This window comes from Crinia signifera, chromosome 8 (assembly GCF_055691185.1).
Source record: "Crinia signifera chromosome 8, ASM5569118v1, whole genome shotgun sequence".
Classification (NCBI taxonomy): domain Eukaryota; kingdom Metazoa; phylum Chordata; class Amphibia; order Anura; family Myobatrachidae; genus Crinia; species Crinia signifera.
The window spans coordinates 14,986,775-15,009,806 of record NC_139224.1 but is presented as its reverse complement, the minus strand read 5'-3'; the positions used below and the strand labels follow the sequence as shown (position 1 = coordinate 15,009,806).

The 23,032-nt window shown below is 49.7% G+C and overlaps 1 protein-coding gene across 1 annotated transcript; it reads left to right on the top strand.

Annotated features, from left to right (window-relative positions):
• Nucleotides 1-1,256: 1,256 nt before the first annotated feature.
• Nucleotides 1,257-21,227, top strand: TWF2 (twinfilin actin binding protein 2). The gene is made up of 9 exons (XM_083155793.1): nt 1,257-1,407; nt 9,899-9,976; nt 11,659-11,837; nt 13,866-13,961; nt 14,387-14,491; nt 14,573-14,698; nt 18,334-18,484; nt 19,227-19,348; nt 20,327-21,227. Exons 1-9 carry the CDS (start codon nt 1,269-1,271, stop codon nt 20,492-20,494), a joined length of 1,164 nt encoding a protein of 387 aa, XP_083011919.1. The 5' UTR covers nt 1,257-1,268; the 3' UTR covers nt 20,495-21,227.
• The last annotated feature ends 1,805 nt before the right edge of the window (nt 21,228-23,032 follow it).

Here is a 23,032-nt window from a genome sequence, read left to right as displayed (position 1 = left end):
TAGAATGCATCAGAGTGTGTGTGTGTGGGGGGGTAATAATATAATGCACTATATGTGCAGCAGAGAGTGAATGTGATGGTTAATAATAGTATGCACTAGGTGCAGCAGAGTGTGAGGGGCAGGTAATAATATAATGCTCTAGGTGCAGCAGTGAATGTGGGGTAATAGAATGCTAGGTGCAGCAGTGAGTGTGAGGTAATAGAATGCACTAAATGCAGCAGTGGGTGTGAGGGGTGGGTAATAATAGAATGCACTAGGTGCAGCAGTGAGTGTGGGGGCGGTAATAATAGAATGCCCTAGGTGCAGCAGTGTGTGTGTGAGGTAATAGAATGCACTATGTGCAGCAGTGAGTGTGAGGGGTAATAATATAATGCACTAGATGCAACAGTAAGTGTGAGGAACGGGTAATATAATGCCCTAGGTGCAGCAGTGTGTGTGATTTAATAGAATGCACTAGGTGCAACAGTGAGTGTGGGGTAATAATAGAATGCACTAGGTGCAGCAGTGGGTGTGAGGTAATAGAATGGACTAGGTGCAGCAGTGAGTGGTAATAATATAATGAACTAGGTTCAGCAGAGGGTGAGTGTGATGGTTAATAATAGTATGCACTAGGTGCAGCAGTGAGTGTGAGGGGTAATAATATAATGCACTAGGTGCAGCATTGAGTGTGAGGGGTAATAATAGAATGCACTAGGTGCATCAGAATGAGTGTGTGTGTGTGGGTAATAATATAATGCACTAGGTGCAGCAGTGAGTGTGAGGGGTAATAATAGAATGCACTAGGTGCATCAGAATGAGTGTGTGTGGGTAATAATATAATGCACTAGGTGCAGCAGTGAGTGTGAGGGGTAATAATAGAATGCACTAGGTGCATCAGAATGAGTGTGTGTGGGTAATAATATAATGCACTAGGTGCAGCAGAATGAGTGTGTGTGTGTTTGTGTGGGTAATAATATAATGCACTAGGTGCAGCAGTGAGTGTGAGGGGTAATAATAGAAATGAGGTGCATCAGAATGAGTGTGTGTGTGTGTGTGTGTGTGTGTGTGTGGGGGGGTAATAATATAATGCACTAGGTGCAGCAGTGAGTGTGAGGGTACAGGGTGTAGCAGGAAAAGGATTGCTGCTTTATACTAGTTACATTTTGTAGGAAATAATGATTGTGTACTAAATGAAGAGGGCGGAGCAGAGGCAATAGCCTGAGGAACACGTGGTATATTGGATACGCCATCAAACTACGTTTCCCGGCGTGCCCCACGGTGCTCCCAGCATGCCGTGCGGTGGTGCCCCTGGAAATATCTTTTTTTTTTTCAATCGCTGTCCGTGCTGGCCCCGCCCCCCAGCGCAGTGTGTGAGCCGCTCCCTGATCCCGGGCTGTCCTGACATGGCGCACCAGACCGGCATCCACGGTATGTACCAACCCCCCCTTCTCCGCACACGGCGGGCGTGGCCTGCTCCCCGGCTCTGGGTGTACGTGCATGCATGTATGTATGTATGTATGTATGTATGTATGTATGTATGTATGTATGTATGTATGTATGTATGTATGCATGCATGCATGCATGCATGCATGCATCTATGTCTGCACCTGGGAGGTGCACTCACTATAATGTGCCTATACTGCACACTACCATATATATATATGTCCTGTTTGCAGGCTCTCTCCATATACAGCTGCTGTGTAGTGCTGAGCTTGTGTCACACCAGCAGTGCTCCCCTGTCATTACCTGCACACAGTGTGAGCGCTGAGCTTGTGTCACACCAGCAGTGCTCCCCTCTCATTACCTGCACACAGTGAGAGTGCTGAGCTTGTGTCACACCAGCAGTACTCCCCTCTCATTACCTGCACACAGGGTGAGCGCTGAGCTTGTGTCACACCAGCAGTACTCCCCTCTCATTACCTGCACACAGTGTGAGCACTGAGCTTGTGTCACACCAGCAGTGCTCCCCTGTCATTACCTGCACACAGTGTGAGCGCTGAGCTTGTGTCACACCAGCAGTGCTCCCCTCTCATTACCTGCACACAGTGAGAGTGCTGAGCTTGTGTCACACCAGCAGTACTCCCCTCTCATTACCTGCACACAGGGTGAGCGCTGAGCTTGTGTCACACCAGCAGTACTCCCCTCTCATTACCTGCACACAGGGTGAGCGCTGAGCTTGTGTCACACCAGCAGTGCTCCCCTCTCATTACCTGCACACAGTGTGAGCACTGAGCTTGTGTCACACCAGCAATGCTCCCCTCTCATTACCTGCACACAGTGTGAGCGCTGAGCTTGTGTCACACCAGCAGTGCTCCCCTCTCATTACCTGCACACAGTGTGAGTGCTGAGCTTGTGTCACACCAGCAGTGCTCCCCTGTCATTACCTGCACACAGTATGAGCGCTGAGCTTGTGTCACACCAGCAGTGCTCCCCTCTCATTACCTGCACACAGTGTGAGCGCTGAGCTTGTGTCACACCAGCAGTGCTCCCCTCTCATTACCTGCACACAGTGTGAGCGCTGAGCTTGTGTCACACCAGCAGTGCTCCCCTCTCATTACCTGCACACAGTGTGAGCGCTGAGCTTGTGTCACACCAGCAGTGCTCCCCTGTCATTACCTGCACGCAGTGTGAGCGCTGAGCTTGTGTCACACCAGCAATGCTCCCCTCTCATTACCTGCACGCAGTGTGAGTGCTGAGCTTGTGTCACACCAGCAGTGCTCCCCTGTCATTACCTGCACGCAGTGTGAGCGCTGAGCTTGTGTCACACCAGCAGTGCTCCCCTCTCATTACCTGCATGCAGTGTGGACAGTGCTACATTAGGCTTATGTGCGTTGCACTGTTCTGTGTTTGTCACTTCGGCTGCCTGATTCCTGGGACATGCTGAAACTTGTAAACGCAGGTCGAGACGCCGCTCTGTTCCAACTGTCTGGCACATACTGCTGGCCAGTACTAAATACACAGGAGTCTGGGTGTGAGAGTCGCCCCTGGGCATGTATGCTTCTCAGTGACTAAACGGCCGCTGTCAGATAGGGGCTCCTGGGTCGCCAGGGTGAGGACGGTCCTGCTCCTGAAAGCATACAATCTTGTGAGGCACAGTGGAGGCATATACCCCTTTTACACCAAAGCAATAACCAGGGTCAGTGCTCGGTGAAAATGGGGTAAAAAATAAATAACCCGGGTCCTGTTACCTGGAAATGTTCTAAAGTTGAACACAGTTGAGAGCCGAGTTCAGGGGCAGTGTAAACTGGTAACCCGGGGCATCCGACCCAGGACTTGTTTCCACCAATTTGGGGAAGCCCATACCCCCTGACTGCAGCATCCTGCGGTCAGTCCGGAGGTTGGAGGCATATAGCCTCCGCTGCTGTCCGCTGTACTGTGTAGAAAGCAGCAGTTCCTGTGTGCTCTATCCATTCACCTCATGGACAAAGGCTGGGGGCAGCCAAGTATCTTTCCCAGGTGTGTGCATTGCCCCCAGCATGTCCACTGGTAGGTCTACTGACACTTGGAGATGATGTCATATCAAAGTGCCAGTTCAGGACCCGCCTCCGCCGACATCACTCTTCTGGCATTATGCCGGGTGGGAAACCTGTTGTAAAAGTGGTCAAACTTATGTCCACAATCCTGGGTACGATCCGGCGTTTTGGTGTAAAAGGGGTATTATTTGTAGTGTGGGGTAAATGCCCAATGGGGGTAGGGGGAGAATTTTGAAACTCCTGGTAAGATTCAGTAACTCCGTGTCTGGATCATGCCATGTTACCCTGCAAATACATTTATATTGTTTATGTGCAGGGTAAGTACTGGCTGCTTTTGCATGTAGCCCACACATGTTAGACAGCTTTATTCTTAGGGCATGTACACATGGGGCGATACGATGGCTGAGCGATTTTGTGTTATTATTGCTTAGCAATTTATATATCGCTCAGCGGACGTATAGCACTGCACCGTTTTCTTTCAGCGGCGTGGCCGTAGCATGCTCCCGCCACCAGCGGTCATTAAGGGTTGGCTGCGGGAGAGCGCTCCTAGAGATTTATCTGGCTCATATCGCCCCATGTGTACAGGGCTATACACTGTTATTTAGATTTCAGTTTAAACACTCCCCACCCAGATCTAGCGCTCTCTGCACCTGTTGCATCTACCCCTGCAGTGCCTGTTTGCATGCGTTTTTCCAAACGAAGCTGAATTGGGCCCTAAATGCTTGTAGGCTCCATGTATTGTATCCGTCTCTTGGGATTCCAGCTTTGGGCTTCCGTTCCCCACCATATGTTGCCTGTTACAGACTTGGGAGCAAGGCCAAAAAAAGAGAGCAGTTTTGGATGTTCGGTGATACCATGCTGCGCTACAGATGGGGCAGATGCAATGAGTGTATGTAGTGACTGATGACATATCTACAGTCAATGTATTGACATGATCAGATCACATATCAGCATAATACCTAACCGTTATAATCAATCACATCTCCACCAAGCCCCCTGCAGGGCTGACTAGCGACCGGTGACATCTCGACGTCCCGCCACAGGGACACCGTATTTGTGTACCGGGTCCCCCTCGTCGAATGCCTCCCTTCGCTGGTCATGCTTCAGGCACCGTGCCTCGGTTGTTGGGATGTTGAGCGCGTCGGCGTTGTTCGGTATTGTGTCATTATTTTTGGGGGGCTGTCGACATTGTGGTTGTGTCGGTGTTTTCTTCCTGACTGTTTTACTTGGGGATATTATCAATAGGTATTCTGTCCGTTGGCAACTTAACTATTACCGCCTGTAGAATTTACTAGGAACCACAGCAGTAACCTCACTGAGAGGCGAGGCACTCGATACCTCATGCCTCAGTAATGTCAGTGGTTCCTATTACATCGCAGGCAATGGCCGCCCTCACTGCGGAAGGTGGGCGGGAAGTGTCCGAGTTCTGTACCCGTAAAGAGGAACAGGGTATGCGTGTGTCTGTGTGCAGGAGCTGGGAGGGGAAGCGTGACACATGTCCTTATATGTGGGTGAGGAAGTGCAGCCGCCAGGGAAGCGGTTACTATAGGCCCTGACGCCTCAGCCGAGCTTACAATGTCTGGATACCATTGCCCCCCAGCTGTGGTAGAACTACAACTTCCAGAGTGCCAGCGCTGCCGGGGCATGCTGGGATATGTAGTGCCTCTGGTTGTCACGTGTGACGTCATGCATACTAGTACCAGGGCATAGATGTGGGATGCAGATGGAGCGTTCTTGATGGTAGCGGCTCAGCCTCGCTGCTATTTATAGCTGACATCAGATGATGTAACAGCGCTGCAGAGTTACTCCGCTACTAAACAGCTTCACCACCCACATCCCCTGCTCTGCCGCTGGGTAATCTGCTGCTTCCTCCTGACCATATGGTCCCCGCTCTGAGCTCCTCCAGCCATGCCTTTATATCATCAGGGAATACAGGTTCTTTTAGTTACCCTGGGGTAATATCACATGCGATCCTGCTGCCAGGGACCTTCCCAGGCGGCTCATGGGGGGAACATGAGGGGAGAAGTGGCCCTGGTGTATGGCCAGCTTATAGGGGTGGGTACTTATCAAAGCTTCAAGAGCGATTACATTGTGAGAGATAAAGTACCAAGCAATCTCCTGTAACCTGTACGGATAGTGCTGCGCTTCATATTTCTCTGGACTTTGTTAAGATGGGACTTCTATTTCAGATGGGATGTTGCTATAGCCAACCAATCAGATTCTATTATCTATTATCTTCTAGCAGGTGCAAAATAAATAAAAAGTAGATTCTGATTGGTTGCCCATAGCAACCAATGTGTGAACTAGAACTCCCACCTTAAGGTGCCGTCACGGTGCTATTTTACTTCCACGTGCATCATATTGCAAAGTACAAGAAGAACGCGCAGCACCATGCAGGTATACAGTCCTCAGGGCGACACATCTAAGGTCCACATGCGTTGTGTCTACCACTGAAGGTTGACATGGGCTTAGGTCGACAAGGTCATGGTCAACAGACAAATGATCTTCATGGGGTTTTTCACATTTTTTAGCCGACATGTGCCGACAGGAGGTATTTTATGCCCTAGCATCCATTAGGGTGTGGAGGGATAATAGATTAGTGTGCCGAGCATAGCGAGGCACCGCGCCCGAAACATGGTGAGTGGACACGCTGCACCGATACGGTGCCTGTGTCGACATTCGGGACAAAAAAATTAAAACCCCATGTTGACCGTTTGACTGTCGCCCTAATGCTTGTGTTGACCTAATGACCCTGTCGACCTAAGCCCATGTCAACCTTAAGTGGTTGACTCAATGCATGTCGACATTAGCTGTGTCAACCCTATGACCCCTATACCCCTTTTTGGACTAGATTGCATTGCATCGTGTGTGGGCAACATCAGTAAGTTTCCCCAATGTGGCTGCAGAGACCCTGCTGCTATATATTCTTGTTTATTATTTGTTGGAGGTGAGGCACGGAGCTGGTGGTATCGCTGTGTATGTATATATACGAGGGTGAATCAATAAGTACCTGTGTATGAAGACAGATGGCGTTGCTGAGGAAAGTTGGTATTACTATCGTGTACTACCATCTTTCAAACAACGCCATAACAAATTTCAGATTGATTCATAGCTTAGGTTTTTTTCCCACCACGACAATGCACCGGCTCCCTCATCTGGAACTGTTGCGGACAAATTGCGCTATGAATTGTTGTCGCATCCACCGTACTCGCCCGACTTGGCTCCCTGCGACTTATTTCTGTTCCCTAACCTTCAAATGTGGCTCACGGGAAGAAAAAAATTGGTACTCTTTACCTAGAACGGCGCCCACGATGTCCATCGCGGTCATCGGGGGTAAAAAATTGCGGCCATCGCATGCACTAAAAAAACGGGTGCGACGCGATGCCCGCGGTTTCCCATAGGGATCAATGTTAAAAGTGTGATTGTACGCGATTTTAGTGTTCAATGCCCGCGATTTTTCCATAGGAAACAATGTTAAATGGGCCACAGAGCCCTAATAGTCCCCCTGAAGTCTTAAATGGCCCCCACAATTGTTAACGCCACCCCACTATCAACGTGAACCCGAAGCGTGGCGAGCGCAGCGAGCCCGCGAGGGGCGGCGGTACGCGTCCTCCGACCTTTTCATACCCCCACTATCCACGTCGGCGTAGAGTTGAGAATAGAATAGTGTGGCGAGCGCAGCGAGCCACCGAGCCCGAAGAGTGGCGGATACCTGTGAAGCCCGCGAAGGGACGCGTTTACCTGTGAAGGTATCCGCGTCCCCTCGCGGGGCTCGCTGCGCTCGCCACGCTTCGGGCTCGGTGGCTCGCTGCGCTCGCCACACTATTCTATTCTCAACTCTACGCCGACGTGGATAGTGGGGGTATGAAAAGGTCGGAGGACGCGTACCGCCGCCCCTCGCGGGCTCGCTGCTCTCGCCACGCTTCGGGTTCACGTTGATCGTGGGGTGGCGTTAACAATTGTGGGGGCCATTTCAGACTTCAGGGGGACTATTTGGGCTCTGTGGCCCATTAACAATGTTTCCTATGGAAAAATCGCGGGCATTGAACAGTAAAATCGGGTCCAATCACACTTTTAACATTGTTCCCTATGGGAAATCGCGGGCATCGCGTCGCACCCGTTTTTTTGTGTATTTAATGGCCGCGATGGGCGCCGTGCTAGGTAAAGAGTACCAAAAAATTCATAGTGCAATTCATGCGATTTGGACGCAACAGTTCCGGATGAGGGAGCCGGTGCATTGTCGTGGTGGACAAAAAAACCTAACCTATGAATCAGTCTGAAATTTGGTCAGGGTCATTTGGAAAGTTTATGTTGTCATTATGATTTATAAAGAGTAAACACAGTTGTTGGACAATAAATGGCTTCACCCAACCACTAACCATGAGTGAGAGAAAAGTTTGAGTTATCATTCATATTCTCTGACAAACGGCCAGAAATCACACATTCTGCTAGGGTATGGAAACATGAGCACAGCTGTATATTGCAGTGTGGCTGGGAGCTGGTGGTATTGCTATGTATGTATAGCAGTGTGGCTAGGAGCTGGTGGTATTGCTGTGTATGTATATATTGCAGTGTGGCTGGGAGCTGGTGGTATCGCTGTGTATGTATATATTGCAGTGTGGCTGGAGCTGGTGGTATCGCTGTGTATGTATATATTGCAGTGTGGCTGGGAGCTGGTGGTATCACTGTGTATGTATATATTGCAGTGTGGCTGGAGCTGGTGGTATCGCTGTGTATGTATATATTGCAGTGTGGCTGGGAGCTGGTGGTATCACTGTGTATGTATATAATGCAATGTGGCTGGGAGCTGGTGGTATTTCTATGTATGTATGTGGAGCTGGTGGTATCGCTGTGTATGTATATATTGCAATGTGGTGGGGAGCTGCTGGTATCGCTGTGTATGTATATATTGCAGTGTGGCTGGGAGCTGGTGGTATTGCTATGTATGTATATATTGCAGTGTGGCTGGGAGCTGGTGGTATTGCTATGTATGTATATATTGCAATGTGGTGGGGAGCTGCTGGTATCGATGTGTATGTATATATTGCAGTGTGGCTGGGAGCTGGTGGTATCGCTATGTATGTATATATTGCAGTGTGGCGGGGAGCTGGTGGTATCGCTATGTATGTATATATTGCAGTGTGGCGGTGAGCTGGTGGTATCGCTGTGTATGTATATATTGCAATGTGGTGGGGAGCTGCTGGTATCGCTGTGTATGTATAGCAGTGTGGCTGGGAGCTGGTGGTATTGCTGTGTATGTATATATTGCAGTGTGGCTGGGAGCTGCTGGTATCGATGTGTATGTATATATTGCAGTGTGGCTGGGAGCTGGTGGTATCGCTATGTATGTATATATTGCAGTGTGGCTGGGAGCTGGTGGTATTGCTATGTATGTATATATTGCAGTGTGGCTGGGAGCTGGTGGTATTGCTATGTATGTATATATTGCAATGTGGTGGGGAGCTGCTGGTATCGCTGTGTATGTATAGCAGTGTGGCTGGGAGCTGGTGGTATTGCTGTGTATGTATATATTGCAGTGTGGCTGGGAGCTGGTGGTATCGCTATGTATGTATATATTGCAGTGTGGCGGTGAGCTGGTGGTATCGCTATGTATGTATTGCAGTGTGGCTGGGAGCTGGTGGTATTGCTGTGTATGTATGTATGTATGTATGTATGTATATATTGCAGTGTGGCTGGGAGCTGGTGGTATCGCTGTGTATGTATGTATATATTGCAGTATGGCGGTGAGCTGGTGCTATCGCTATGTATGTATTGCAGTGTGGCTGGGAGCTGGTGGTATTGCTATGTATGTATGTGGAGCTGGTGGATTGCTGTGTCACTTGACATAAAAGGAAGTTGTTGTTTGTGCGGCCCTTTGCAGCGTGTGTCATCAGTTATTAGGGGCCCGGGGTCACCTTCTCAGAGCCGGGACTATTTCTATGTGCGCTTCTGCTGTGTATCCCAGCGTCACGTCAGCTCTATATACCAGTGTCGGCAGCCAGCAGCAGCGGTGGTTATGTGTCCCCTGCACAGGAGGAAGGAGCGGTGATGGGTATTATATTGTCTGCCCTCTGCCCCCATTAGGGGTGATCTCCGGAGGTCTGTGTATGAGATAGGCAGCGTCTGGCCCCCCCTTCCTCCTCCAGCGGAGCCCTCGGCTATATTTGGGAGGTTACGCTGTCAGGACTGTGATCCAGTTTAGCACATGTCCTCAGCCTGTCATTCCCTATGTGCAGCTGATCTGCAGCAGACGTCCAGCAGTCTCCCGCCTGTTTCTGTGCCCGCTGCCCACAGCTGATGTCCTGCAGCGTCTCCCCCTGAACGTCCCCCTGTTTCTGTGCCCGCTGCCTGCAGCTGACGTCCCGCAGTGTCTCCCCCTGAACGTCCCACTGATTCTGTGCCCGCTGCCCGCAGCTGACTCACCGGCATGTTCTTGGTTCTTGTAGCTACACCGGAACTGAAGGATTTCTTCGCCAAGGCACGTAATGGATCTATCCGGCTCATAAAGGTGGTCATCGAAGACGGTGAGTCGGGGGTGAAGGAGGGATCATATACCGCGGAGTGTGTTCTATACGGGGTTAATGGATATTTTGCCTGGCTGAGAAATGACATTTGTGTTTATTATGCGTGGCCGTATTGTGGGACTCTCAGACCCTATATTGGAGGTTTCCCAACTTGGGGGCCACATTTATTAAGTTGACTACTACTTATCGACATGCTTTAGGCCGACTGGGTCCATGGGTCGACGTGATAATGAGTTTTTCATAATTCTTTTGATTTTTGGAACTTTTTCATAGTGCCGCCTGCGATTGGGATGGTTGAGTGTAGCGGGCGCAGCAGCAGTAGCGCAGCGAGACACATTGCTCTTAGAAGGGCGAGTGATACTGTACACTGATTGGGGATCCACGTGCTAAAAGGCAAAAATTTACACCCCTAAAAAAAACCTCATGTCAACCTTTTCATCAGTCTTATCTTTTTCGTGTCGACTTTTTTGCATGTTGGCACACTGTCGACACAGCGACCCTATTGCTGATTTTTGCCCATGTGTACACCGTTTTAGAAGCCAACGTGTTACATATATGTTACAGATATAATGCCAGGCTGGTTACACGCACCTCCTCTGTGGGGGGAACCACAACAGTTGTAGGAACATGATAGAAACTTACCGAGAGTATGTATGGATATAATCAGAATTGGCTAAACACGAGGGGAACTACAAGAACAAGCATGCGTTCCATGCTGGGGCTTGCAATTCCCCAAGCTTTGGTGTGGTCACAACTTGCCTGAGCCTGGTCTAGACTTGTGTACAGCAATACCACTCAACATGGCATGTTGTCAGGATTTCCTGTGAGAGCCCAGGAGGTGTAATCGCTGACCTAATCAGATCTATCCACCCCTGAGCTGTAGAAGAGATCCTTACACCCTGACCTGCAAATAAGATCCTGTAGCCCACCGCAGCCATCGCTGACTAACAGGTGTGGCATAGCTCACAGACCACGGCTAGGTAGACAGCCAATAGGTCGACGGTGACAAAATGTTGACTTGAGTTTTTCATTTTTTTTTTGTGAGTGTCGACACCTGAGCACCGGTACCACGTGGCTCCGATATTGCTGCGCTTGGCACATTTTACCGTTCCCAATCATTGAACTTGTACTTACCTTGTGTCAATGCCGACATAGTGCATGTCGACTGATTGACTGTCTACATAGACACTGTCTGTTAGCCTTCGAAATTCCATAATTATTTGATTTTTGTTCTCCACCCAAAATGCAGCTTTCAGGTGCTGATAAGGAACGCCGGTCTTGTGTCGGCAGGTGGGACGTTCCCCACCTCCACCAGTGACAGGCGTAATGTAGGACCACGGGTGCAGTGATGTATAGCTGAGGGGATAGAGGGTCGGTCACGGGGGTAAATAAGAGGCTTCGCTGCAGGGCTCAGCCAGGATCCAGCTCATGGAAAATGTTTCTCATGCCGTCAGGAATGTGTGGGCTCAGAATAGCTGGATATAAACCTATTGGCCAATTGTACATAGCGACAAGGGGCTGTCACTGCTGATTATATACACACACATAACTGTACGCTCACCTCTGGGGGGGGGGGCTTCCCTGCCGCCATGTTTTATTTACAGCCGTCACTGTCCTGAGGCTACTGTGGGACTACACATCCCAGCATGCTAGATTCATTGCTTGTGTTCTTGGCTCTGCAGAGCAGCTGGTGTTGGGAACTCACAAGGAGCTGAGACAGAACTGGGACCAAGACTATGACGCCCTCGTCCTCCCTCTCCTGGACGAGACGCAGCCCTGTTATATCCTCTACCGCCTGGACAGCCGAAACGCTCAGGGATACGAATGGCTCTTCCTATCATGGTCGCCTGACCACTCTCCGGTACGGTACAAAGTCCCTCACAGGCCTCCGTAGAGCCGCACATCCCTAATATACTGTACAGCAGAGGTGTGCAGGAATTAACCGTCCCAGCATGCCTGGCATGGTAAACCTGTGGCAGGGCATGCTGGAATGTGTAGTTCCACAACAGCTTAAAGGCTCCATGTTGTTTACCAGGGGTTGGGATCATTTGGTCTACAGCATGATGGTCAACAGTCATTAGGTCGACATGGGAAAAAGTTGACCTGGTTCTAGGTCGACAAGTCATTAGTTCGACAGTGTCTAGGTCGACAGTCAAAAGGTCGACATGGGGTTTTTCACTGTTTTTTTACCCGAATGTTCGCACCGTCGACATGGACAGAGTTTAAAGTGCACCGCGTTGCTCGCTATTCTTCGGGTGCGGTGCCTTGCTACGCTCGGCACACTATTTTATTCTACCACCATGCCCTAGTGAATGGTAGGGCATGAAATATGGCCTGTCGGCTCAAAAAACAGTGAAAAACCCCATGTCGACCTTTTAACTGTCGAACTAACGACCTGTCGAACTAATGACCATCATGCAGTAGACCAAATGACCGCATCCCGTTTACCAGCTGTACATAGACTTGTATACTCCCCCTTGTGGCCAGATACAGCTATAGCACCATGTCCCTGGCAGAGACTGATGTACCTGGCAGCCTAGTAGTGTCAGACACAATCTGTAATAACCAGGAGCAGAGGATTTGATATCTCTGAGGATATCAGTCTGGTCCTTACGGTGAACACTGTATGGGCAGCGCCCACCTGCGCAGGTGGCACCCGGACCACGTTGTGCTCAGTTGGCCTATGAGGCATTTACAAGCCTAGAAACTGTGACCCATAACTGTGTGATTCTCCCCACTCCAGTCCTGGGACATGATTGCAGTTCAGGTTTTCTGAAAATAATACAGGAGATATCTGAGGAGATAAATGGGGAAGGGAAGGGTACTTGTTTCCTAGCACGGCGCCCATCGCATTGTATGCCGTAAGACTAAATACGGTATGTGATGTGATGCGATCTTGCACAATAAAAATCGTATCACATCGTATGCCATACAATGGCATACAATGCGATGGTATATGATTTTTTATTGTACAACCACCCTGATGGGTCCTTACAATGTTAAATGCCCCCCCCACTATCAACGCAAACCCAAAGCGTGGCGAGCACAGCGGTACACATCATCCAACCTTTTCATAACCCCACTATCCACGTCGGCGTGGAGTTGAATTTAGATAGTGTGGCGAGCGCAGCGTGGCGAGCGGACGCGGAATACATGTAAGGTAATATACGTCCCCTCGCGGGGCTCACTTCGCTCGCCAAACTATCTAAAATCAACTCCACGCCGACGTAAATACTGGGGGTATGAAAAGGTCGGAGGACGCGTACCGCCGCCCCTCGCGGGCTTGTTGCGCTCGCCACGCTTCGGGTTCGCGTTGATAGTAGCGGTGGCGTGGGGGTGCATTTAACATTGTAAGTACCCATTAGGCTGCTTATACAATCAAAAATCGCATCGTATGCAGCTATATGGCATGCGATGCGATCGCATAAGATGCCATAAGATGAAAAAATTGGGCGCCGTGCTAGGAAACAAGTACCAAGGGAAGTGCTGTAATGGCACCTCTACTGATATTTTTTTTAGCTTTCTTGAAGCATCATAGGAAAACATAAAGCCCACTAACAGATATATTTGTATACATTCATCTGGTATTTGTTTGCCTGTTCTGAGGCAATATTGTCCTAGTTCAGAAGTTCCCAAACATGTCTTCAAGGCACCCGAACAGTCCAGGATTTAAGTATATCCGTGGCTCAGCACAGATGACTGAGGTTCTAATTAAGTCACCTGTGGCCAAGCATGGATATAAAACCTGGACCACTGCCCTAGCTGGTTGTTCTGATTTAAAGCGCAGGGACCACCATGTATGTGTTGGCGATATTCCCCCGTCCAGTATGGCGGAGTCAGGCTGCCTGTCTCTGTCCCCGCCTCTAAACGCTTTGTGCTCCCGTGACAGGTGCGGCTGAAGATGTTATACGCGGCCACCCGGGCGACCGTCAAGAAAGAGTTTGGCGGTGGACACATTAAGGACGAATTGTTCGGGACACTGAAGGTGAGTCTGTGATTGGTGGGCGTAACGTCTGTAAGATGTATGAGGACCGTAGTGATACTGCAGTGGGGGATTCAGGTGTCTTCTCTCATCCACTCCTAAGCCTGGAAGATGTCTCCTATATTACAATGAACATGGTCCTGTGTTATTTCAAATTGGCCGCCTTGTAGTCCCGGTAGAGCTGCATGGCTGGTTAGAATCATGGGGCGTCAGACACCTGTGTAGTGTATTGCTGCCAAAACTAGGACCTCTCGGGCCCAGGTGGAGAAGCCCCCGGGATTGCAGATGGAGTGTAGGTTGCCTGTGTCAGCAGCTGTGGCAGATGTTGGGCGCTGGACGCGTTTCATCATGCAGACCAGAGATTTCATCAGTTACGACAAGAACTTGATGGTATTTCCCTGGATTAATTGTACCATTGTGTGCTGCAGGAAGACATTGCTCTCGGTGGGTACCAGAGACACGTTTCCTCCTGCGCTGCGCCGGCGCCACTCACTGCTGCCGAGAGGGAACTGCAGCAAATCAAGATAAACGAGGTGAGTGCGCAGCAACGTGTGACCGGGGCTAGGGGCTGAGGTGCCGTCTTCCTCTATGACCCTCTGGTGCCTCTTCCCCAGGTAAAGACTGAGATCAGTGTGGAGAGCAAACAGCAGACTCTGCAGGGACTGTTCTTCCCACTAAGACCAGAGGCCGAGGAGGCCGTTCAGCTCTTGAAGCAGAAGAAAATAAACTACATTCAGCTGGTAGGTCGCATAGTATCCACATGTGTCCTCCTCACAGGGTCTTATAGACACACACTGGCGGCTGTTATACCCTCACAGGGTCTTATAGACACACACTGGCGGCTGTTATTATACCCTCACAGGGTCTTGTAGACACACTGGCGGCTGTTATTATACCCTCACAGGGTCTTATAGACACACACTGGCGGCTGTTATTATACCCTCACAGGGTCTTATAGACACACACTGGCGGCTGTTATTATATCCTCACAGGGTCTTATAGACACACACTGGCGGCTGTTATACCCTCACAGGGTCTTATAGACACACACTGGCGGCTGTTATTATACCCTCACAGGGTCTTGTAGACACACTGGCGGCTGTTATTATACCCGGTACTTGTTTCCTAGAACGGCCACAATCGTGAGTGATCGTGGCTCTTAATTAAGGGACACGATCCTCACGATGTGGCCGATTTTTAACAATTTTTTCCCTTTGATTGACAGAAATCGGGTCAATCGGTCGGTCGCGACCAATTAAAATCGGCCGCGATGCGACCGACCGATTGACCCGATTTTTCCATAGACTTCAATGTTAAAAAATCTTTTAACATTGAAATCGGGAGGATCTTGTCGGTCTTGTGCCATTATAATGGCACAAGATGAGATGGACTTGATTAAGTCCATCTCACATAGGGAAAAATGATAAAAAAGGTGAAATGGGCCAATATGACCCATTTCACATTTTTTATGTGCCCGCCATGACCCCACGATAGACGTCAACCCGAAGCGTGGCGAGCGCAGCGAGCCCGCGAGGGGCGGCGGTGCGCGTCCTCCGACCTTTTCATTCCCCTACTATCCACTAGGGCGTGGAGTGAGAATAGAATAGTGTGGCGAGCGCAGCGAGCCACCGAGCCCGAAGCGTGGCGAGCGCAGCGAGCCCCGCGAGGGGACGCGTATACCTGTGAAGTTATACGCGTCCCCTCGCGGGGCTCGCTGCGCTCGCCACGCTTCGGGCTCGGTGGCTCGCTGCGCTCGCCACACTATTCTATTCTCACTCCACGCCCTAGTGGATAGTAGGGGAATGAAAAGGTCGGAGGACGCGCACCGCCGCCCCTCGCGGGCTCGCTGCGCTCGCCACGCTTCGGGTTGACGTCTATCGTGGGGTCTAGCCCACTTAGTAACATTTGGGGGGGCAATTGAAAATAATCAAGTGAAAAAAAAAAAAAATCGGGTGAAAAATCGGTCGGTCAGATCGGTCGCATCGCATGCGACCAAATCGCATGCGATGCGATCGATCCGATTTTTTATCTTACGACCACAACGATCTAAATCGTTGTGGCCGTGCTAGGAAACAAGTACCTTATACCCTCACAGGGTCTTATAGACACACACTGGTGGGCTGTTATTATACCCTCACAGGGTCTTATAGACACACACTGGCGGCTGTTATTATACCCTCACAGGGTCTTATAGACACACACTGGGGCTGTTATTATACCCTCACAGGGTCTTATAGACACACACTGGCGGCTGTTATTACACCCTCACAGGGTCTTATAGACACACACTGGCGGCTGTTATTATACCCTCACAGGGTCTTATAGACACACACTGGGGCTGTTATTATACCCTCACAGGGTCTTATAGACACACACTGGCGGCTGTTATTACACCCTCACAGGGTCTTATAGACACACACTGGCGGCTGTTATTATACCCTCACAGGGTCTTATAGACACACACTGGGGCTGTTATACCCTCACAGGGTCTTATAGACACATACTGGCGGCTGTTATTATACCCTCACAGGGTCTTATAGACACACACTGGGGCTGTTATACCCTCACAGGGTCTTATAGACACATACTGGCGGCTGTTATTATATCCTCACAGGGTCTTATAGACACACACTGTCGGCTGTTATTATATCCTCACAGGGTCTTATAGACACACACTGGCGGCTGTTATTATACCATCACAGGGTCTTATAGACACACACTGGCGGCTGTTATTATACCCTCACTGGGTCTTATAGACACACACTGGTGGCTGTTATTACACCCTCACAGGGTCTTATAGACACACACTGGCGGCTGTTATTATACCCTCACAGGGTCTTATAGACACACACTGGCGGCTGTTATACCCTCACAGGGTCTTATAGACACACACTGGCGGCTGTTATTATATCCTCACAGGGTCTTATAGACACACACAGGCGGCTGTTATTATATCCTCACAGGGTCTTATAGACACACACTGGCGGCTGTTATTATATCCTCACAGGGTCTTACAGACACACACTGGCGGCTGTTATTATACTCTCACAGGGTCTTATAGAAACACATTGGCGGCTGTTATTATACCCTCGCAGGATCTTATAGACACACACTGGCGGCTGTTATTATACCCTCACAGGGTCTTATAGACACACACTGGCGGCTGTTATTATACCCTCACAGGGTCTTATAGACACACACTGGCGGCTGTTATTATACCCTCACAGGGTCTTATAGACACACACTGGGGCTGTTATTATACCCTCACAGGGTCTTATAGACACACACTGGCGGCTGTTTAGTATATCCTCACAGGGTCTTATAGACACACACTGGCGGCTGTTATTATACCCTCGCAGGATCTTATAAACACACACTGGCGGCTGTTTATTATATGCCACCATCTGAGCACATTTCATGTTAGAGACAATACTTTCCCTTATATACTCCTGAGTCCTGATGCTTTGTTCTTATGACTTGGTTACAGCCCGCAGTACATTCTTACAGCCTGCAGGTGTCACTGTGCAGTGATGATGATTATTGGGTGACCACAGCACTTTTGTATCTTTCTTTGTGTGTACATAAACGGTTTAGCACCATTGTGGGGATATTTGCAATAACAGAGAGACCTTCTTCCATTGCGGTAGTGTCCCGGCATATGTACGGTACCGCACCTTCTGCCATGTTCCAAGTGTACCGGTATATATACAGTACCGCATTGACCTCTGCCGTGGCCCTAGTGTACCGTTATATGTACAGTACCGCAGTGACCTTTGCCGTGGCCCTAGTGTACCGTTATATGTACAGTACCGCAGTGACCTCTGCCGTGGCCCTAGTGTACCGTTATATGTACAGTACCGCAGTGACCTCTGCCGTGGCCCTAGTGTACCGTTATATGTACAGTACCGCAGTGACCTCTGCCGTGGCCCTAGTGAATCGGTATATGTACAGTACCGCAGTAACCTCTGCCGTGGCCCTAGTGAACCGGTATATGTACAGTACCGCAGTGACCTCTGCCATGGCCCTAGTGTACCGATATATGTACAGTACCGCAGTGACCTCTGCCGTGGCCCTAGTGTACCGGTATATGTACAGTACTGCAGTGACCTCTGCCGTGGCCCTAATGTACCGGCACATGTACAGTACTGCAGGAACTTCCGCTGTGGCTTAGTGTCCCGGTATATATGTACAGTACTGCAGGGGCTTCTGCAGCTCCACAGCTGTCTTTCTTTTTATGGTCACCTAATTGGGCACAAGTCCTGATCTGGGGGAGCCTCAGTTTGTACGTCGTCGCCACCACTGTTGCCATCTCATTGTGCCTCGCAGTGTCACATTCTGCCCTGTACCAGCTGATATTCACTTCTTCTTGTCCTAGAAACTGGATATAGAAAAGGAGACCATTGATCTAGTACATACGAAGCACACCGACATCCAGGACCTGCCTTCCAGGGTCCCGAAAGACACGGCCCGTTACCATTTCTTCCTGTACAAACACTCCCACGAGGGCGACTACCTGGAGTCTGTTGGTGAGATTGCTGTCCTCATTGTTTCTGTAGACGAGGGGTCTCTCCCTCCAACCTCTATGGACTCCTGCGGGTTCCCCAATAGCGACCTCCTCTCCCGGGAGTTGTCACAAGACTTGCCGATGCCAGTGCATGCATTGTGTTCTGTGCAGTACGTTCCTTTCCTCTCACACATATGTGCATGTTCTGGGTGACTGGACCTCCCCTCTTCTCCACAGACCCCTGATACCAGGTTTCTAGTCTCTCTTCCACGATGATATTGGGCTTGATTTTTATTTGCAAGCAAGCAACTGGGCAAAACTGCTGCGTTGCAGGGGAGGCAGATGTAACAGGTGCAGAGAGAGTTAGATTTGGGTGGGGAGATGTTCCAATGAAAATCTTAATTGCAGTGTAAAATTAAAGCTGTCTTAACATCTGTGGGCTACATGCAAATTCACCAGTATTTACCCTGCACAGAAAACGTATACATGCATTTGCTCCTCTTCCATTGCCACATGGTGAGTTCCGGGCACAGTTTCTTGCTTCCCTGAATCTGGCCCATAGTCTTAGGGTTATATGGTAGAGTGCAGCATACTCTGGTCTCCCTGGGGGGAAAAGAGGCCAGGTCATTTGTCCAGGGCCCAGGGAACAGACGTTGGGATTCAGACCGGGGTCTGCGGCGTACGCGGCACTTACACACCGAGCTGCATGTGTTTCCCGTCATATACCCATGATGTGTGCAGTGACTGACTCTCCTCCTTTCCAGTCTTCATTTACTCCATGCCGGGCTACAAGTGTGGTATCAAGGAGCGGATGCTGTACTCCAGCTGCAAGAACCGGCTGCTGGAATCGGTGGAGCAGGACTTCCAACTCGACGTTGCTAAGAAGGTAACACCTTAGTGATAGCGGAGTCCTTGACACGTGCCAGCGGGCCAGCATACCCATTCACTAACAACCGGTGACCTTACTGAGCCGTGAGGTATTAGCCCGTAGTGCCTCATTACTACTAAATCCTAGGGGGTACGTTTATTAAAGTATGAGTTTTTAGAAATGATGTTGCCAGTAGCATCCAATCAGATTGTAGATTTTATCCTCTAGAATGTGCTAAATAATAAGTAGAATCTGGTTGCTATTAGCAACATCGGTCACTTCTGGGTATAGCTGTCCGTTGAGGCCTGAAGTTCTAGGTACACCGCCTATGGAATACTTTCTTCCCAGATGCAGGGGTCACACTACAGGAGAACTGAAGGACGGCTGTACACTGAGGCCTGATCCTGAATCTATCGATAATCGGTGGTGTGAATCGGGCCCATAGCAGACGCATTCCCCCGTTACCTCCCACAAACAGCCTCCAACTGTCACTTGCTACTCAATAAGGCCCCTCTGTGACCTCCATAGCAAGTGTCTGTGCAATATAACGGCATGCACAGATCACTGATAATCATTCATGTGCGAAAACTTCGGGTTTGCTGATATCTTTAAACCAGGCCGATAGTTTGTGTCCCCATAGAACAGAGAGTAGCCTTTGGTCATAGTTACTCCATAAAGGACTGATATTGGATGACGTAGTGATGTTCTCGCAACCTGCACCTTTCAAAACTTGTGTCGTTTTTCTCTTTTCTGAGAATGGTGCTTCTAGCACAGTGTGGTCTGTATTTCAGCACTGATATGCAGACCAGACATGTGCTAGAAGCAGAAAGAGACAATCCAGGCAATGCGCTAAATGATCACTATTATAAACACTATATAACCGATGTCGGCAACTTCTGCCTTTGCCTATGACTCTTCCCATTACTCTAGAGCAGCAGCTTTCTCAGCCCGGACACCAGAACTCATCCTAGATCCCCGTTTGTGTCTGTTTTCCAGATTGAAATTGAGGACGGCTCAGAGCTGACGTCTGAGTTCCTGTACGACGAGGTGCACCCCAAACAACACGCCTTCAAACAGGCTTTCGCCAAACCCAAAGGACCTGCAGGGAAACGTGGACAGAAGCGCCTGATAAAGGGTCCGGGGGAGAACGGGGAGGACAGTTAGGTGCTTGCTTTCCAAGTCTGGGCCTTCCGTATGCTGCCAGGATGGACCTGTGTAATGATTTGGTGTCTGGGCCCCGGGGAACCCTGTGCCCCCTCCTCTACCTTGTAGCTGTGGCTTCTTACATGGACGTGGTCCGAATGAAATCTTCCCTTTTATTTCTTCTATTTTGCTTATGTCTAAGCCAGAACCTGGTGCCAATGTTCCCCCTCACTCTCTCCGCGCGTCACGCGCTCCAGGCCGCGTCGCTCATGTGTTGCTTACACCTGTCGCTGCCGACGCATTCATCAGCCTGGATACAATGGGGGCGGAGTGGGGCAATTAGGAGTATTTAATGACTTTTATACTCTTTGTGTAGTGCTGGTATTAGCCGCCTGTATAATTATGTTACTGTTTAGCTGTGGAATTGGGCAACAGGCATCTAGGGTTACGTGTCACGAAATCCGTTCAGGCTCTGCCAGAAAGTGCCTCTCGCCCGAGGCGTCAGCCGCTCCGTTTCTGAGATCCGGGGAAGAAGGTGGTGGGAGGGTTCCCCTTCCCGCTGCGGCAGCCATACTACACCGGGAAGGGACCGCGGTCATCAATGCTTCATCCCGGACTGTTACATTTACTCCCTGGAGGTGCCGTACATTCCAGACAAAACATCAGCCAAGACCCCGGTCTAACATGGAAATCAAATTATTTCACCCCAAGCTCTGTATTTTCTATACAAAATAAATAAGTGCTTTGTTTTTAAGTACAGACTGACTCGTTATTGCCAGGTGACCGGGCGATGAGATATAATACTACAGACCTGTGATTTACTGGGTGCGTGCCGCGTTCTCCGCCACATTGGGCCAAAAATTGACCGCGTCTAGTTAGAAGCCTAAAGATTGTCGACAGCATAACGACAGTTCGACACAAGCATTAGAGCGACGGGAACTTAATGGACCATCTCACATGGTCGACCAGTTTTTTGGTGTAGACCGACTTGGTTCATATTTTAGTATCCAAGTGGGTATAGTGTTAAGGTGGCCATACACACGCAGATTTATCTTCAGATCTGGCTGGTTGAAACAAAAACATGGTTATGGATGAGAGCAAATGACAGTTGACCATTGGCTTGGAAATGCTGGAAAACTGACAAACTGTCACTCATCCATAACCATGTTTTTGTTCCAACCAGCCAGATCTGAAGATAAATCTTACTAGTGTATGGGCACCTTTTAGATTATAATTCTATGCGAGCGCACCGGGGCACTGTGTGAGGGGACGCTACACTTATTTGGTGTCTGTTTGACCTATGTCGAAATAGGCACCAAAAAAACTTGACTCGTGTGACAAACCGAGTAACCGTGGATCTAACGCTGGCGTCTAACTCCCGTTACTGTTCTGGACGCTGTTGACTATCTTTAGGCATCTGTCTAGATGCAAGAGTGGTGATCTAGACGCAATTGATCCGCTATACCAGAACCGGCTGCGATCCCCTGCGAAAAATGTGTCGGCCGCCGGGATTTGTCATAAGCCTCCCACAAGCCGCTTTGCAAGTCCAAGCAACTGCGTTCGGTTGCAGCATCCGTGGTAGGTTCTTCCAGCAGTCCTGATTATGCTGTGGGGACGGAGGCCCTGGCGCCATGCGTTCTGTGCATGGGAACGGCCATGGGGTTAGAGTACACAAATACATTATTGCAGTAGATCCACTTCCATGAGGTTCCTCTGCCTGTGCAGACTGTCCTCCTCCTGGGTGTGATGTATAGATCTGTACACTGGGAATCGCCATGAGCAATGCCTATGTATGTATGTAATTATGCGCGCTGTGTTTGGACTCTGGGCCTGATTCTGGTGCTGGCGCTGTTGTGGCAGTTGTCGCTAAGTACTGATGTTCGTTACTTTGCTTTTGCATCGGTGATTAATAGTCTGCTGCTGATGGGGGACTTCATAGTGTTGACTTAGCAACCGTGTCCCGGTGCAATTACACCAGAGGTCAGCTGTTTCTGGATATCAGTATCTTGCAGAGATTCCTGGTCATTAGTATCATGTTCCCTCTCACCGTTGTCCTCTCTTACTACCCAACTGGTAACTCCCCTCCCGCAAGGTCCCTCTCCCCCCCCCCCCCCCCTTACCCCGAGATGAATGGGACGCACCACTGAAATGCAACGCTACATATCTATAATGTCCTAGCAAATATACAAGACCAAATTATGAACATGAGGGAACTGTACGGCAGCTATCTGTGGATCACGCATGCTTAGATATTCGATGACCAGCTAACCCGGAAATCATACGGACGTAGGATCATTTCTACCACATTGGAGGAACCGCTTCGACGCATCGTACTATGGTGGAGAGCTGCGCTGTTGTGGAAGCAAGGTCACAAGTGGGAATAGCTGGGTAGACCTAGGCAGAGGTGTGTTGAAGGTCGTGGATTAAAGTCCACCAAGGTGGGGCCAAGAAAGCTTGAAGGCTATTCCCACATCAGCCCTGTGGGACCTCTCCCACTCCCCTGCATTGAAGTCCAGGTAGATCGGCCTGGATGCCTTCATAGTACAGCGCCACAGATGT